Genomic DNA, 17,148 nt, shown 5'->3' on the forward strand with positions numbered 1-17,148 from the left:
CATCAATAATCGCTCACTACTAGAACCCTGGACACAAATACAGTAAATTACACATCTTTCTGAGTACAAAACATACAAAACTTGCTCACGTGTGTATTCCATAGAACTGAGACTCATCCCCACTTCAGCTTACACCAAAGGATCACCTTGACCTTCAAATCATCATATGACTTCACACAAAATGGGCTTTGACACTGTTACATTATGTATCAGATATTACATAAACTGTTTTAATCTCAAGTATGGAATATCAAGGACAGAAACACATTCATAATAAAACATTTTCAAGCTAATGGATACAGTGTCAGCTAAACTAAGTAACATACAGGCTTAGAAGTTTCATCTGAACCACGACCAGTTGTTACTTTGTAGGATAATCTGCAAACCGGCGAGCAAGATAGTGAATGTACAATATGTTGAACAGTTCCACGATGGTGTCATGGTGTAATTGTTACTGGTTCCACCCCACTCTGCTTCTTCGGCTGAGATAATCTAATTTGACGACCTTAGCCAATCCAATGCTTTCCTACAGGAAAAAATTACCATGCTGCGCCAATCAGCATCTCCTCATAGAGATGTATTGAATCAAGCATTTCTACGGAGAGCGTTCAATGTTTGCATGCAGAGCACCTCTAGTGGCCATCTGACTGTTGCTAGAGGTGTTATTAGGCAGCAATGTAAACAGTGCCTTTTCTCTGAAGATTCAGTATTTACATTCAATAGCCAGCAGGGACAGACTATAGTCACCAGAACAACTACAATGAGCAGTAGTTGTGCTGGATACTATAATGTCCCTTTAAAACACTGTACTTTGGTTGGAGTAACCCTTTAATATTCCAAAACTCCATTGTGATCCATCTACTAATTATACTATTTTACCGCACTGGTATTGCATGAACACCAATATCAATATGAGTATTGAATGTACCCAATGCCTCTCATCACTTTTAGCATGATGGTAATATATATATACATTGCAAAACCACAGACTGGCATTTTAAAATCGGAAATGGTGACTCTGTGGAGTTTAACTGGTATCCATATGGTCTGAAAGCACCCCTACTTAACCCTGGGACCAATCCCGAGGTAAACAAGTTGACCCAATCCCCCTCCTGTGGTACCCAGCGCTGGGAAGAAAGAGCCTCTCAGTGCGCATGCTCAGTGCATCCTCTCAGTGCTCCCAGCGCCTTCACAGGGATGCAGTGACGTCACAGCCCCTCCCTCCCACATAGCCCAGCAGTGGAACCAAGAGGGAGACATGAGGTTGGAGTGAGTGGGAGCAGGCACGGTCCTTCCCCCTTACACCCACCCATCATCACCTCTCACTTAATCCAGCATCCAGGCGAGCAAGGCACCTGCATCCAGGAGCACAGCTGAAGCCAGAAGCAGGAGCACCCAATGCAGACCTCCATGGAGTTAAAGAAATCCATCTCTGCCACTATGGAGACAGACAAACCAATGAAGAGCTATGGGGCAGTGGAGGAAACAGACTGGAAGGCAGGGGGGCTCTCCAGGCGGAGTAAGTACTCCTTTCACTATGAATTAAAGGCTTATTGTAACCCCTTGTGTGCCAGAGGTTCTCTCTGTGCATTTGACATTCCAATGGTTAATATCTCTATACTGGATGTAGGCATGCCCTCCTCCCCCATCCTAAAATGTACATACCATGTACAGTGTATGATGTTACCTGGGATTCAACCCACAGCTTGTTGTGATATTGTATCTGTGTATAAACTGGACAGGTGATCACAGTGTAAACAACCTTTTGTATAACCTGGTGCCACTGTCTAGCTAACAGTGCTGACATTAACATGGGTTTTTTGGATGAAGGATTTGTGGACAATTTTAACTCCCTAGCCCTCCTGTGTTGTTATTTTGTATACAAGAGTGCTGTGGAATGGAACCAGTGACATGACTGTGAGTGTGTGTGTGTTATTTTTACCTTTGAGCATCTCACATATTAATGTGCCATCTAGTTACATTGCAATGACAGGCTCACACTGAAGGTGGTGAATCAAACTAGTATCAAAACAGTCTGGTGTTGAATCCCAGGTAATCAGTCTGGTGTAATCAGTTTAGTGTGTAAGACTTTCATAAACTCCTCAAATATATTGTAAACATCATATATGTACATGTCAACCTCAAATGTAACCCTTTGGTGCCAGAGGAGAAATTTGCTGAGCCCTGTGTTGTGGTTTTCCTCACTGTTTATATACCATGGTTTTATTCTCAATTTCACTTAAGTTTTTTAACCCCCCCTCCACACACACACACACCACTACCCCTGCCCCACACACATACACAAGGTAAAAGCTCAATAAAAATAGAATATAAAAAACGGTAATTATTTACTGTATCAATCCACATGCTGTCACATGGGAATTGGATTACTGTAACAGCAGTTAGAGATATACTTTACATTTTCTTTCATTGATTATTTATATAATTTATATCATCTGGGAAGATTTTTTTTAATTGCCTACATTCCTTACAACAGATTTTAAAACCTTAGGATATGTATAGTATGTTTGTTTTTGCACAATATTATGCACAGCATACACTCTTCATCAATACTCTTTTAATTTAATTTTGTTGCAGGATAGATAATTCATCAATATACCAGCACTGTATAAAATTCTAACAACTAAAGCCATACTATTAATGTACCCATTTTAAAAAAAATAGTTTTATTTCCCCCAGTACATTTGCAGGCTCCCACGTAGCTGACATTCCAAAGCAAAATACAGATTTTGCCTACAATTAAACTAATTTGCTATACAATGAACAGAGATTACCATAATGATTGTGCAATTAGTCTCTGTCCTTGTGTTTGTTTGAATGTAGGTCTTTTGTTCATTCTATATGAGAACCTGCAGCTTGCTGTGTGATCTAAAACAGGGACTATATCCATAATAATCTATCCTGCGTAAACAATGACTTTACTGCATGATCTCAGACTTCTTTTGACCAGCAAGTGGTAAATCCCTTGGATTAGTAAAACATTTTAATTCAATATTACCAATACTGACCATGTATCCATGTCACTTACCTGATTCTTCTAGCGCGTTTTATGTAACAATAAGCGGCATGTGGTTATTAGACAATGTTACGGTAAGAGTTAATGTATTTCTGCTACATATTTAATGGAGAGACTTTGAGGAAATTCTTTGATTCCAGTATGCAAAGAGCTATGACTCATACAGACAAGAAATCATACACACTTACTAAAAAAGGATACAATTAAACAAATATATGGTATTAAACATGCAAAAAGTTCCTCTGGGGCATTGATCATAGATTATGCCTATGTTTACAGCAGGCAGGGTTAACCCTAGATGGACCTGGCACCCAGACCACTTCATTAAGCTGAAGTGGTCTGGGTGCCTATAGTGGTCCTTTAAAGTAGAGGCTGAGTAGAACAGTTCCCTGTAATACACAGGGCAGTTGTTTCTATACTTGGATTTGTTATGATCCAACGGCAATTTGTCCGAATTAGGGCCGATTGTGTGATGGGTCAAATTCCCAAACTATGAGCTAAAATGTCGCTGAATCACAAACCAGTTGATATGTGCAATGGCTAAGCAAGATGAAGAGCAAAGAAATGATTGATGGGACACAGTAGGATAGGGGACAGTCAACAAAACATTTACCGTATATACTCGAGTATAAGCCGAGTTTTTTAGCACATTTTCTGTGCTAAAAAACCCCAACTCGGCTTATACTCGAGTCAATAGTCTGTATTATGGCAATTTGCATTGCCATAATACAGACTGGGGCTGTTGGGGCTGCAGAGATCTTACTTACCTCTCCTGCAGCTCCTGTCAGCTCTCTCCTCCTCCGCGCCGTTCAGCACCTCGGTCAGCTCCCAGTGTAAGTCTCGGCTCTCGCGAGACTTACAGTGTCAGCTGACAGAGGGAGCTGAACGGACGGCGCGGAGGAGGAGAGAGCTGACAGGAGCTGCAGGACAGGTAAGTTACAGCTCTGCCAGCCCCCCCTTCCCCCCACTGAACTGCCAATACCACTGGACCACCAGGGAAGGAGAGCCCCCCTCCCTGCTATGTATCAAGCAGGGAGGGGGGACGAAAAAAAAGATAGTAATAATTAAAAAAAAATTAAATAATAAATAATAATAAAAAAATAAATAATATTTAAATTAAATAAATAAAAATAATAATAAATAATAATAAAAAAAATCAAAATAATAAAAAAAAAAAAAAATTGCCCACCCCCACTAAGGCTCTGCAACACACACACACACACACCACTCATACACACACACTGCATTCATACACACACACACTGCATTCATACACACACACTGCATTCATACACACACACTGCACTCATACACACACTGCACTCATACACACACTGAATTCATACACACACACTGCATTCATACACTCACACTGCATTCATACACACACACTGCATTCATACACTCACACTGCATTCATACACACACACTGCATTCACACACACACACTGCATTCATACACACGCACACTGCATTCATACACACACACTGCATTCATTATACACACACTGTAAATAAATATTCAATTAATATATTTTTTTTAGGATCTAATTTTATTTAGAAATTTACCAGTAGCTGCTGCATTTCTCACCCTAGTCTTATACTCGAGTCAATAAGTTTTCCCATTTTTTTGGGGTAAAATTAGGGGCCTCGGCTTATATTCAGGTCGGCTTATACTCGAGTATATACGGTATTTGCTAAAGTAAGAATTTAAACAGATTTTCAGATTTAAGTGTAGAATACACAAACTGGAAAATTTCTCTAAGCCAATCCTCCAAGCTAGCTATGCTTTTAGTTCAATATATGTATATATGTATATATATATATATATATATATATATATATATATATATATATATATAACTCCCAGGTCCCAGCACTCGATGCTCTCGGTCTTTTAAATGCTCCGGTGAAAAATCTCCAACCAAAATGTATATAGACTCTCTGGAGTCTTTGTAATAATTTCCAAACTGTTGCTTTATTAAGCAAATACAGTGATACAAAATAGGGTTCAACGTTTCAGACAACTTTTTTTTTTCCCCTAAGCTTTCAGAGGACATGTTGTTTTAGGTCTGCAATGTAAAACTGTGCAATTTTATAGTTAGTGTAACATTTTATTGCAGGGTTAAAAACACCTCTAGTGGATGTCTTCCTGACAGCCACTAGAGGGTGTTTCTGCTAGTACAACTGTTCTGTGACGTTCGATGTCCTTGGAAGCTTATCATAGGATTCAATGCTTCTCCATGAGTAGCATTTGATTGGAGTAGTGTGGCCCTTGTCACGCATGTTCTTCTCACCCTAAGTGCTTCTCTATGATCAAAAGGAGGCAGCTTACAGGAAGACGACATGGGAGGAAGAACAGGCAGGTGCAATAAGTGAGTCTCTGTGCTAGAAGCAAGGTGAGCAAAATCCTTTAAACATTTTTTTTCATGGTTTTGGCAACCTTCGTCACTCCAGATGTTTTGGACTTCATCTCCCCCGATGCTATGCCAGCATTTTAGCTGTAAAAGCATTATAGGAGATGTAGTCCATAACATGTAATCTAGATAGTGAGTAGACCACTTTAACTTTAGGAATACTTATAGTGTTCCTTTAAGAATGGCTCATAACTACAGTTGTTTGTAAAACTCTTGCAGTTATAAGACAGCTCTCTGGAGCAGTGACATCTTAAGTATAAAGTTACTTTCTGCTTTGCCGTCCAACCTCCCTCCAACTTCGATGAGTAGCAGACTTCCTTCCGCTTCTTGGGAGAGACTTATCACCAACACCGTCTTCATATTTAATGCAATTTAATAAATATTTCTTAAAAGTGCCATCCTTTGCTTCCTTATTGCCTTTAATAATATATATTTGAATACATACCATTTTTTCCATAATGCAACAGATTTTTTTTCCCCATTTTTCATCCTCTTTTTCAGACAGAAATGTGTTTTGTTTTACTTTTTTATTTTTATTTTCTTTTTCTTTTCAAAGCATCGGAAAGGTATTTATCCATTAAATATTCTCTATTAACTCCGGATATCGAAGTAGATATCAATTCATCATTTGTCATATTCTCTATTATATTTTATCCTGTCTAAAAAAAAATACCTTTAATTAATTTTAAACATACAAAACGTAAGAAACGTCTCCAGGAAATATCGATATAATATCTCCCTAATACTATATTGTCGATATCAGTAGCAAGGGAAGGGAAAAAGTAGGGGATGGAACATCATAATTATTCTCTTTTCACTTTTTTTTCCTTCATCTTTTTCCTTCATGTCTGTTTTTTTCTTTTTTTTCTATCCATAAGGGACCAGTGTATCCTATTGCTAAACATTTTCTTATTGGTTAGCGGCTACACCTGTTGTCCAGGGTTCCCAAATGTTTGCATATTTATCTACTAGATAAAGATTTCTAAAGACTTGTTTTTTCCATTAACTGCTGATATCCTATCTGGGATTCCACCTCTCTCCATGAGGGAGTACCGGTATTTACTGATTTCCAATATCTTGCTATGCAGATTTCAGTTGCCATTAATATATGAACAGTTAAGAGTTTTAAAGATTTACTTTTGGTAGGTATTTCCATATGTAACAAAAACAATTGAGGAGAAATGTTAATTGAAGTTTTTAAAATCATATTAATTTTGCCAGATACTATTTACTTCAATGGATTAAGCATATGACAATCCCCCCAAATATGTTTCTGTGTTCCCTTATTACTGAGACATCTCCAACAAACTTAATCAATAAAAGAGTGCAATCTTGCTACTTTAGCTGGAACCATATACCACCTATGAACTAATTTAATCTGTAGTTCATATAAACTTATGCAATATATTGCCTTCTTAAAGGACCACTATAGTGCCAGGAAAACAACTAGTTTTCCTGGCACTATAGGGTCGTTAGGTCCCCCCCACCCTCGTGGCCCCCCTCCCACTGGGTTGAAGGGGTTAAAACCCCTTCAGCCACTTACCTTTCTCCAGCGCCGGCTGAAACGCTCCTCCCTCTGCCGACGTCAGCTCCGAATGCGCACATTCAAACCACCCATAGGAAAGCATTACTCAATGCTTTCCTATGGACGTCAGCGTCTTCTCACTGTGATTTTCACAGTGAGAATTGCGGAAGCGCCTCTAGTGGCTGTCAGTGAGACAGCCACTAGAGGCTGGATTAACCCTCAGTGAAATATAGCAGTTTCTGAAACTGCTATGTTTACAGCTGCAGGGTTAAAACTAGAGGGACCTGGCACCCAGACCACTTCATTGAGCTGAAGTGGTCTGGGTGCCTATAGTGGTCCTTTAAGCACTGATCCAATGAAAACTCATTACCTATTTGATTTTCCAATTTCACCATTGATTTAATTTTATCCTTATTATACCTTTTATATATAACCTTATTTATTTTTGAGACCATATTCCTTTTATGTTCTCTTTCCAGCAGACAGTCTATATCTGAAGTATTGTAAATTGGGTTAGTTTGTATGAAGTGTTTTTGGGTTGTTCTTTATCAAACCCCTCTATTTTTGTATGAATCTGTTGAGATTATTTTATATGCAAATCTGTATTTAATATATCAGCCAGGGTTATCAGACCGTTCTCCTTCCATTTCTTTATATTAAAGGGACACTATAGTCACCTGAACAACTGCAGCTTAATGTAGTTGTTCAGGTGAGATCTATAGCTTCCTGCAGGCAATCTAATGTAAACACTGTATTTTCAGAGAAAATACAGTGTTTACATTGATTGATAGGAATACCTCCAGTGGCCGTCACTCAGACGGCCACCAGAGGGACTTCCTATCATGCAGGGCCCTAAAAAGGCCCTGTACACGTCAGACGTATTAAAATACGTCTGACGTGTGCAGGAGAGAGAAGGAACTGTGTGCGCGCGCCTTCTCTCTTCTGCCTGTCAGCAGAGGAGGGGGGGTGGGCAAAGACCGTGAGCTGAGCTGTCAGTCAGCTCGCGGCCGCGCGCATGCCCGGTAGTGCGCTCAGGACTTCAGAGGGTGGCATGAATGCCACCCTCCGAAGTATGTGCGCATGTGCTGCAAAGCCGCGCATGCTCACAAGGGAGCAATGATGCTTCCAAATGGAAGAGTCTGATTGCTCCCTGCTCGCGCCCGCCTATTTCGTCATTTTGACGAAATAGGGGGCGCGGCTTCACGAGGCTCCCGGCGCTGGACCCAGGTGAGTAAAAACTGCTGCCTGGAGAGTCCCTTTAATATATCTGCAATATTTCTATAGGTGATTTTGTTGTTAATTGTTCATTAAACCCTAATTTATTTTTAAATTCAGCAAATTAGAAAAAATGTCAACAACTATTTTATTTTTTATTTCTAATTTGTTAAATGTCGGGAAATCAACCCAGTATAATAGTTTAAGATCAGAGATATTACTGGATATTTGTTCCTGCTCTATCCACCTATTATCTCCATGTTTCTGTTTTACTTCTTTATTCTTAATTTACTGTGAAGAAAATGTTTTTACTTTTTGCGATAAAGAAAAGGACGCACATCAAATATTATTGCTTAATACAAAAGGTAATCTTTAATATTTAAAGACACAGCACAGATGCAAACAATCACAAAAGTGACTCAGGCTTAAACCAAAATGCTACTACCAACAATTTTCAATGAGCCTGCCAGAGCTGGATATGTGTTACATACAAAGCCCAACATTTTGACACCAGAAAATGTGCTTTTTTAAGAGACATCATATCCATTCACCTTCCCATTGTGACATATATATATATATACCCATTCCAATAGCTGATGGCATCAGTTTTCAATGAGAAAAATAGAGGTAAGTACTGCGCCAATTTCTATAACAAAATATGATGAGCAGTGAAAATCACAACATAAAATAAGTAAAAATCACAACAAATAAAATAAGTTTAAAATCAAAATATCAGTAAAAAAAAAGACCAATAAAAAGGATCTTACTCAGACCAAATATAGAATAAGGTACTTAAACAGGAGTAATATCCGCAGTGTCTTTTCCTGGATGAGTCCATTCATATGAGAGACAAAAAACAGATAAAAAGAACCAATAGTGCAATATGAACGGTCCAATGTGTATATAGATGAAATAAACGGGAATAAACTCACATTTAGTAGAGCTATAGCTAGCTCTAGTGTGAAGGGCATACCAGTTAACCAGTTATTCCATTTTGATAAAGCCCTGAGGCAAAACGCATTTGTGGAATTTTAATTGTGTATTGTCATAAAGATTTTTTGGTCACTTCCCTGGTGCCAACCATCCTTTTTTATACACTTGATTTTTACTTGCCATTTTTTAGTATCCTGCACTCCAAGAAATTCGAGGTGGGGATCATACCACCAGTGCTGTTACCAAGGAGCAGGTAGCCTGCTCTTTGCTTGTGAGTACTATTTTAGTTATTATATATACTGTTGTTTTTATTCAGTGAGCGCTATTAGTTGTCTCTTTTTACCCTCTTTCCTGAGTGTGGACCATACCCCAGACAGAAAAAACCCACAACATATCCCATAAGTGGGGATTATACCGCTGTACGTCCTTCACTATAGAGCTAGCTATAGCTCTACTAAATGTGAGTTTATTCCTGTTTATTTCATCTGTATACATATTGGACTGTTCATATCGCACTATTAGTTCTTTTTATCTGGTTTTTGTCTCTCATATGAGTGGATTCATCCGGAAAAAAACACTGAGAATATTACTCCTTTTTTTTTACAGATTTTTTTTAAACTTATTTTATGTTGTGATTATTGGTGCAGCACTTACCTCTATTTTTCTCACTATCTTTGTTTCCGAAGGGTTTGGAGGGATCTCCCTTCTAGGGTTGCTGACCATCTGTTAATTAGCACTTACTCTTTCTTTTTCTGTTGTTCATCAGTTTTCAATGAACCTGGACATGACGTCATCACGTCCTTAGTCGCGAGATCTAGTCACTCAAGATAAAATGCACACATTCACCATACACAGCCATAGCACTGCCACTTTATGAGCCAGAGACAGAGTGAACATATCACTATCAAATAAGATAACATACAATTACTACATTGAATCCATTTGACAAAAACATTCTTAGTCGATACATTAACAGTAATAATCATGTTACATTCAAGGCAATCCTTATAGACTGTAACGATTAGGATTACCTAGAATGTAACATGCACATTATTGCTTATACTTTAAATAATTATGTTGTTGAATGCAGCTTATTAGAATACTTGTTTGTTGCTGCCTCTGTGTTAAAGGGACACTATAGTCACCTGAACAACTTTAGCTTAATGAAGCAGTTTTGGTGTATAGAACATGTCCCTGCAGCCTCACTGCTCAATCCTCTGCCATTTAAGAGTTAAATCCCTTTGTTTATGAACCCTAGTCACACCTCCCTGCATGTGACTTGCGCAGCCTTCCATAAACACTTCCTGTAAAGAGAGCCCTATTTAGGCTTTCTTTATTGCAAGTTTTGTTTAATTAAGATTTTCTTATCCCCTGCTATGTTAATAGCTTGCTAGACCCTGCAAGAGCCTCCTGTATGTGATTAAAGTTCAATTTAGAGATTAAGATAAAATTATTTAAGGTAAATTACATCTGTTTGAAAGTGAAACCAGTTTTTTTCATGCAGGCTCTGTCAATCATAGCCAGGGGAGGTGTGGCTAGGGCTGCATAAACAGAAACAAAGTGATTTAACTCCTAAATGACAGTGAATTGAGCAGTGAAATTGCAGGGGAATGATCTATACACTAAAACTGCTTTATTTAGCTAAAGTAATTTAGGTGACTATAGTGTTCCTTTAATCGTTGTTATTCATGAATGATATTTATCAGAAGCAGCATGGGTACACTTGTAAATATGGTTTAGTGTAATATGAATTTCATATATGGATATTCTTGTATGTACAGAATAGAATGTGAATTATTTTGATTATATTTACAGTTATTGGCCTGTGATTTGTACATGTTTCGTACTAGATAGTGAGATCTGTTAGAATAGTAATCAGGATTGTCTAGAATTGCCCAGAATGTAACATGATGATTGCTGCTCAAGAATCACATAATTTTATTGTATGAATATAAATAAGGTCACCTTGTTATTTATGCTTTCTTTTATTATTTCGTTATGTATAGGCCACTGATTGCTCTATTGTTTATTTTTATCTCACAATTCATGGGTAGTGATTATCTTCATTTTTATGTTGGCAATAATTTTTTTGTTTTTGTTTAGATATGTCATTTTTGTGTACCTATCTTTATTTCCTGGCTAAACATAGCATCAGTAATGGGTTAAACTCCTCCCCATAAGTGATGCTGTCATGTAACTTAGCCAGGAAAAGAAAATTACAGTGAGTATTTGATACATTTTCTCGTTTCCTGGCTAAGTTACGTGGCAGCATCACCTATGGGGAGGAGTTAAACCCGTAAGAGATGCTGCCATGTTTAGCCAGAAAAAGAAAATTATGGAAAGTATTTGATAAATTTTCTCATTTTTTTTACCAACCTGTATAGTTTAGTAATTATATACCCCAAACACATTTGGATTTAGATTTGTATCTTCGAGTCTTGCTTAGCCTACCGAACTACTTTTAATTGGTAATATTGCCAAATAAAATACTTTTGGATTTTAAATTGTTTGCTAGAGTGTTTTATCCTTCTGGCGTGAAACGTTTTGGTAGCAGCCATATTCCCAAATGTAGTTTCCTGCATTCTAAACCTGCTGAAATGTTGCCTTGGAGACACCTGAGTACCTGGTATTAGCCCAGTGAGAAGACTTCAGTGACCTACTGAGGCAGATTTGTATTGGAGTATTTATGTTGATTGAAAGTACACTTTGTATATAATGTTGGCTGGCATAGGTACCTTGCTTTAAAAAGCTGAATATTTTGGTTTCTTGGCCAGTCTGTGGTCTGTGAGACCACTCCTCATAAAGGGACATTTGGTTCCATTTATTTTGTAGTGTATTACTTTATATGTATTATACAAATTTGTTATTCGGTGTAATGTACAAACTTGCCACTTTTTGTGTTTTAGATCAAAACTTATTTCAATTTTATTGATACCTATTGGCTACAGTAAGACCAAACAACTATTACTGGGATATTTAGATGTCAAATTGTACAAAGTAAAAGTAAATAAATGACCTATTTTAATATAATTGTGTAGTAGATGTAAATAAATTTCAAATTCTAAATATAAAATCATTTATGTTCTTTTAAGTTTTTTGTAGCGGAAACAAGTTAAATCTAGAGAGAGTGGAATGCTGCGCGAGCAGAGAATGATAGATATTAGTGGATGTCCTTAAAACACCTTTTTCCTTTAAATTTTATTTTTACTCGACTGTCAAATTATGTGTTTTTCAGCCGACTTAATCACCCCGAATGTAAGTGCATTCGCATGCGCTGGGCGTCAAATGCATTGGAGAATTTGGCATGCTGTACTGACTTTTTTACCAGGAGGGATTTCTGCTGAATGCTAACTAGTGCGCAACGGATTAACTTAAGAGAAATACAAATATCAGCAGCCAACAGCCTGAGTTATCAGTGGCCAAACCTTCCTCCCAACACAACGCCTAAAAAACTAACTAAAGAAATAGGGAAATCCTAGCAAATACATTTTAATTACACTGATTTTCCAATTTTCAATGCTTTTAACCTGATAAAATACCAACTCAATTTGTTGGGATGCAAAACATGATCTGTAACAGGGGTGCCCAAACGGTATATCCCAGGATGTTTTAAAACTTCAGCTTCCATTATATGATATTTGTTATTCTAAAGGCATGCAAAGCATCATCGGAGCTGTAGTTCTACATCTATGGATATACCCAGGGCCACCATCAGGGGGTGACCACCATGATGGTTGTCACGGGCCCGGCGGTCCTTGGGGGCCCGGACTGCACTGCTAATGCTCTGCATATTCGGGCCCCCAGCCCTTCAATGTGCATATATATATATATAGTGAGTAGCGCTATGTATATATATGCCTCTGCGGGCCCTTCTGGCTTCACACTCACCTCCCGCTCTGGCATTCTCGCGAGCGGCTGTAAAGCGTTGCCATGGCAACGCTCTGCGGCATTCAATGCATGCCGGGCTTGTGACAGAAGTAGAGCCTGAAGGGGAAAGATGAAGACTAGACCAACTGCTGAACCACTGACTGGACCACCAGGGAATCCAGTGTCCCCCCTCCCTGGCTACAGGTAAGAGGCAGGGAGGGGGGAATACTTTTTATTTTAAATTCATAAAATGAATATACTTTTTCTTTTTTTTTTTTCTTTTTTTTTATTCTTTATTTTATTGTGACTGAAGTGACAGTAGGCTTGCAGGGCCACAACAGCAACTGCAAGCTTTAATATAACAGTTTAGAATTTGAAAATGTGGCAGAATAAACAGCACTATTTTTTTTTTCAAGAAAAGCATAGAAAAAAAAAACAATCTGAATTCGAACAGTGGTACATTAGTTTAAACAGGTTACGTTAGGCAATCTCAAAATTTGTTGCTCTCGTGTAAGAACAGTAAAATGTGTTGTATCGATTCGCAGAACTATCTGTCGTTAAGACATTGCGCTATAAAGCCGAGGTTGGCAATACAAGAAGATAATATACAAGTAGGCATGTTAGGCACACTTCCAACTATAGGCTAACCTGTAGATTAACGCGGTGTTTGTGAGAGTCATAGCTTTGTCGATAGTGATGTAGGACAATTAATTTACATAGTGTAGATTAGGTTTAAGTGTAGGGTTGCGCCATGCGCCCTTCTGTTTCTATGCACTGTGAGAGGCGTGTATCTTGCACCTATGAGGTGGGTGCGGGATTTCGCTTTGTGTGTATTTTGTCGCCTGAGTAGTGTATGGGAAGGCCTTGCGCCAATAGAAAGTGGGAGCATACTGACTCCGAGCTGTAATGCCCGCCAATAATGCCGCTGAAGACCAAATTGAAGGAACAAGAGAGTATGGAAAATAAAAAATAAAAATAAAGGAAAATAACTGAAAAATAAAAGAAAAGAACATGCACATAACAAAACATTTTGAGTCATAGTACCCCTACAGTAGTCTGTGTAATGTTGCGTTGTTGGGTACCTATAGGTGCTAGCCGGTTAGGTAGACAAGGGTAATGTCACTGCCACTGTTCTGGGCTGTGGGTTGCGTTCAATGGTGACAATGTCCCGGCTGGTGCACAATGCGTGGGTAGGAGCCCTGCGCTGTGTATTTGTCTCGTCGGCTCTAGCAGCTTCTGCCCATCAGGCGGGGAGGCCCAACCAGCGTAGGGGTGAGCTTTGTCGATGTGGTTAGAGAAAGTCCCGGTCTGGAATAGTGTGGGGGCGAAGTGGGCTTCGTGGGTGGGGGGCGGTGTGTCAATGGATGAGCTGGAAGAAGCACCTCAGGTGGATCATTCAGGGGTCCCCTGTGCCTCCGGCTGTTCCAAGCAATCTTCTGGGGATAAATTCCGCTGCGCTGGCTGTGTCCCAGTTCGGTGGGTTGCCGGTAGCTTGTGATGTTCCTTGCTGTGTGAACGAGGTCGTGGGGAGACCTAGCTTTCCTAGTATCTCCGGTGCCTCTTGCATGTGTCACGCTGTAATCATGGTGTCGCCTTTAGTGATTAGCAAGGTATGAGCAGAGGCCCAGCGGTACTGGATGTGTTGAGCCCGCAGGAGGGATGTTAATGGGTGCAGGGAGCTTCTCCATGCTAGTGTCGCCCCAGAGAGGTCTGCATAGAATGAGATAGACATCTCCTCAAAGAGATAATTCGGGTGGTTTCTAGCCGCCGCTAGGACCGCTGATCTGTCCCTTAGGGTCTGGAATTGTATAATCACGTCCCTTGTAGCTGCGATAGGGGCTTTGAGGGGCTTTGGTACCCGGAAAATGCCGTCTAGGGTCATGGCTTTGGCTGTCTTGGGAGTCAAGAGGGCCGTGAGGAGCCGCCTTGCGAGATGCGGTAGACGCGGTTTTAGGTCGCTTTGAAGGAGTCGCTGTTTTACCTCTTGGATCTCAGTTTGCAGTCTTTGGATTTGGCTGGTATTTGTGTTGGAGGTTACTTCCACCACTCCCAGACGCCCTGTTAGGCCCTGCAGCGTGTCTTTAATTGAAGCCACCTCAGCCGAGATCTTATTGTGGTGTTCCGCCATGAGTTCTCTGATGGCCTCCATGCTCACCGGCGTGGGGGCTGCAGGCGGCGGTGGCTGTTGGGATTGTGCTGGCGGTGGATTATGTCTTGCCGGGTAAGGGCATTCCTCCTCTTCGTCCGACGTCTCGGCATAGAAGTCCGAGCACCCTCCGTGTAAAGACGCCATGTTGGTGCTCGAGGCTCCTCGGGCCTGCCGCCACATTTCGTCGATGTTCATGCCCATCGAGGGCTTTTCGGGTCGGAGCTTTTTGCTTTTTCTCCCCATTGGGCTTATGGTACTGTGGTAGTCCCCCACGGGTGATGGCAACCCTGGAGAGGGGGTAATTAGCGGGTTTTCTCGATATTTTGCTCGGAGCTCAGCCGGCATGCGACCGTTCTCCTCCGTAGCTAAGCGCCGCCCCTTTCTTTTATTTTTTTATCAAAATTAAAAGGAAAAAAAAATACCCTCAATGCATTTGTTAAACATAAAGACACATCCACCACAAACACACAACACATTCACTATACACAAAGCATTCACTACACAAACACACACACCACATTCATTATACTCACTGCATCCACCACACAAACACACACTTTGCAGTCACTATACACATTGCATCTAATACAAACACTACATCCACAACACAAACATACACTGTTCATTCACTACACACACTATACACACTCTGCAGTCACTATATACACACACTACATCCACTACACAAACACACTCTCTGCATTCACTATACACACAAACACTACATCTGCTACACAAACACACTGTATTCACTACACACACACTACATCCACTACACAAACACACATTCTGCATTCACTATATACCCTCTACATCCACTACACAAACACGCACTCTGCATTTACTATACACACACTACATCCACTAGACAAACACGCATTCTGCATTCACTATATACACTACATCCACTACACAAACACACTCTGCATCTAATAAGCACAAACATACAATCTGCATCCACTATAAACAAGCAATTTGCATCCACTATACGCACAGCAAATTCAGTGCACATACACTTCATCCTTGTGGGTGGACGTAGGATGGTCCCTGTGGGAGGACTCGGGGGCAGGCCATGTAGGCGCACTTGGGGAGGGCCATGTGGGCAGACACAGCCGGGCTCAGGGGTGGGCCCCCGGGGACACAGACTTTGGGCTGTGTCAGGGGCCCCATAATTTCTGATGGCAGCCCTGGATATACCTATTGGGCTCTCCGATCTATAGAAACTAAAACATTATCTTCTCATGATATATGCATAACCAACTCTTCTCCAATGATTTTACCACTGATTATAAATAAAGGGTTGGGATGTATGGCATCATACATAGAAATCGCTATGTCGTTTGGTACACCAAAGAAGGAAGAGTGTGTTTCCAAGGAATGTGTTTCCAACCATACTTCCTTTCCAAAAATGCAACAACCTCTTAAAAGAATGACTTTTTTTAGTGTTGAACTAAGATTAGAAGGCAACCTGAGATCTCCATAATTGCAAAAATCCCCAATAATAATTCTTTAAATAAAATCCACACACATACACACATAACACATAGGAACAAAGTTACTTTAAAGAGACACTCTAATCACCAGAACAACTTTAGCTTAATGAAGCAGTTATGTAGTATAGATTGTGTCCCTGTAGTCTTACTGCTCAATTCTATGCCAGAATTAAAGCACTTTGTTTACGCAGCCCTAGTCACACCTCCCTCAATTTCACTTACGCAGCCTTTCTAATCTTCCTGTAAAGAGTCATCTAATGTTTACACTTTGTTGCAAATGCTGTTTAATTTAGAATTTCATATCTCATATGTTAATAGCTTGCTGTATGTTACTGAAGTTCAATTTACAGAGCAGGAGATAAAAACTTTTAAAGTTAGTTAACATCTGATTGAAAACAAAAGTGACTTAACTCCTAAATGGTAGTGAATCGAGCAGTAAGATTCAGAGGCATGATCTATACACAAAAACTGATTAATTAGGTTAAAGTTGTTTTGGTGACTATAGTATCCCT

The 17,148-nt window shown here is 39.8% G+C and overlaps 1 protein-coding gene across 1 annotated transcript in view; it reads left to right on the top strand.

The window, feature by feature from the left end:
* The first annotated feature begins 1,237 nt into the window (after positions 1-1,237).
* The window catches only part of BMERB1 (bMERB domain containing 1), a 197,274-nt gene continuing 181,363 nt past the window's right edge, over positions 1,238-17,148 (top strand). The window contains exon 1 of the mRNA XM_063428846.1: positions 1,238-1,519. Coding sequence (XP_063284916.1) covers positions 1,399-1,519 — 121 coding nt within the window. The 5' untranslated portion in view covers positions 1,238-1,398. The remainder of the gene's footprint in view (positions 1,520-17,148) is intronic.

The sequence above is a fragment of the Pelobates fuscus genome, chromosome 8 (genome assembly GCF_036172605.1).
Source record: "Pelobates fuscus isolate aPelFus1 chromosome 8, aPelFus1.pri, whole genome shotgun sequence".
In the NCBI taxonomy this organism is placed as follows: domain Eukaryota; kingdom Metazoa; phylum Chordata; class Amphibia; order Anura; family Pelobatidae; genus Pelobates; species Pelobates fuscus.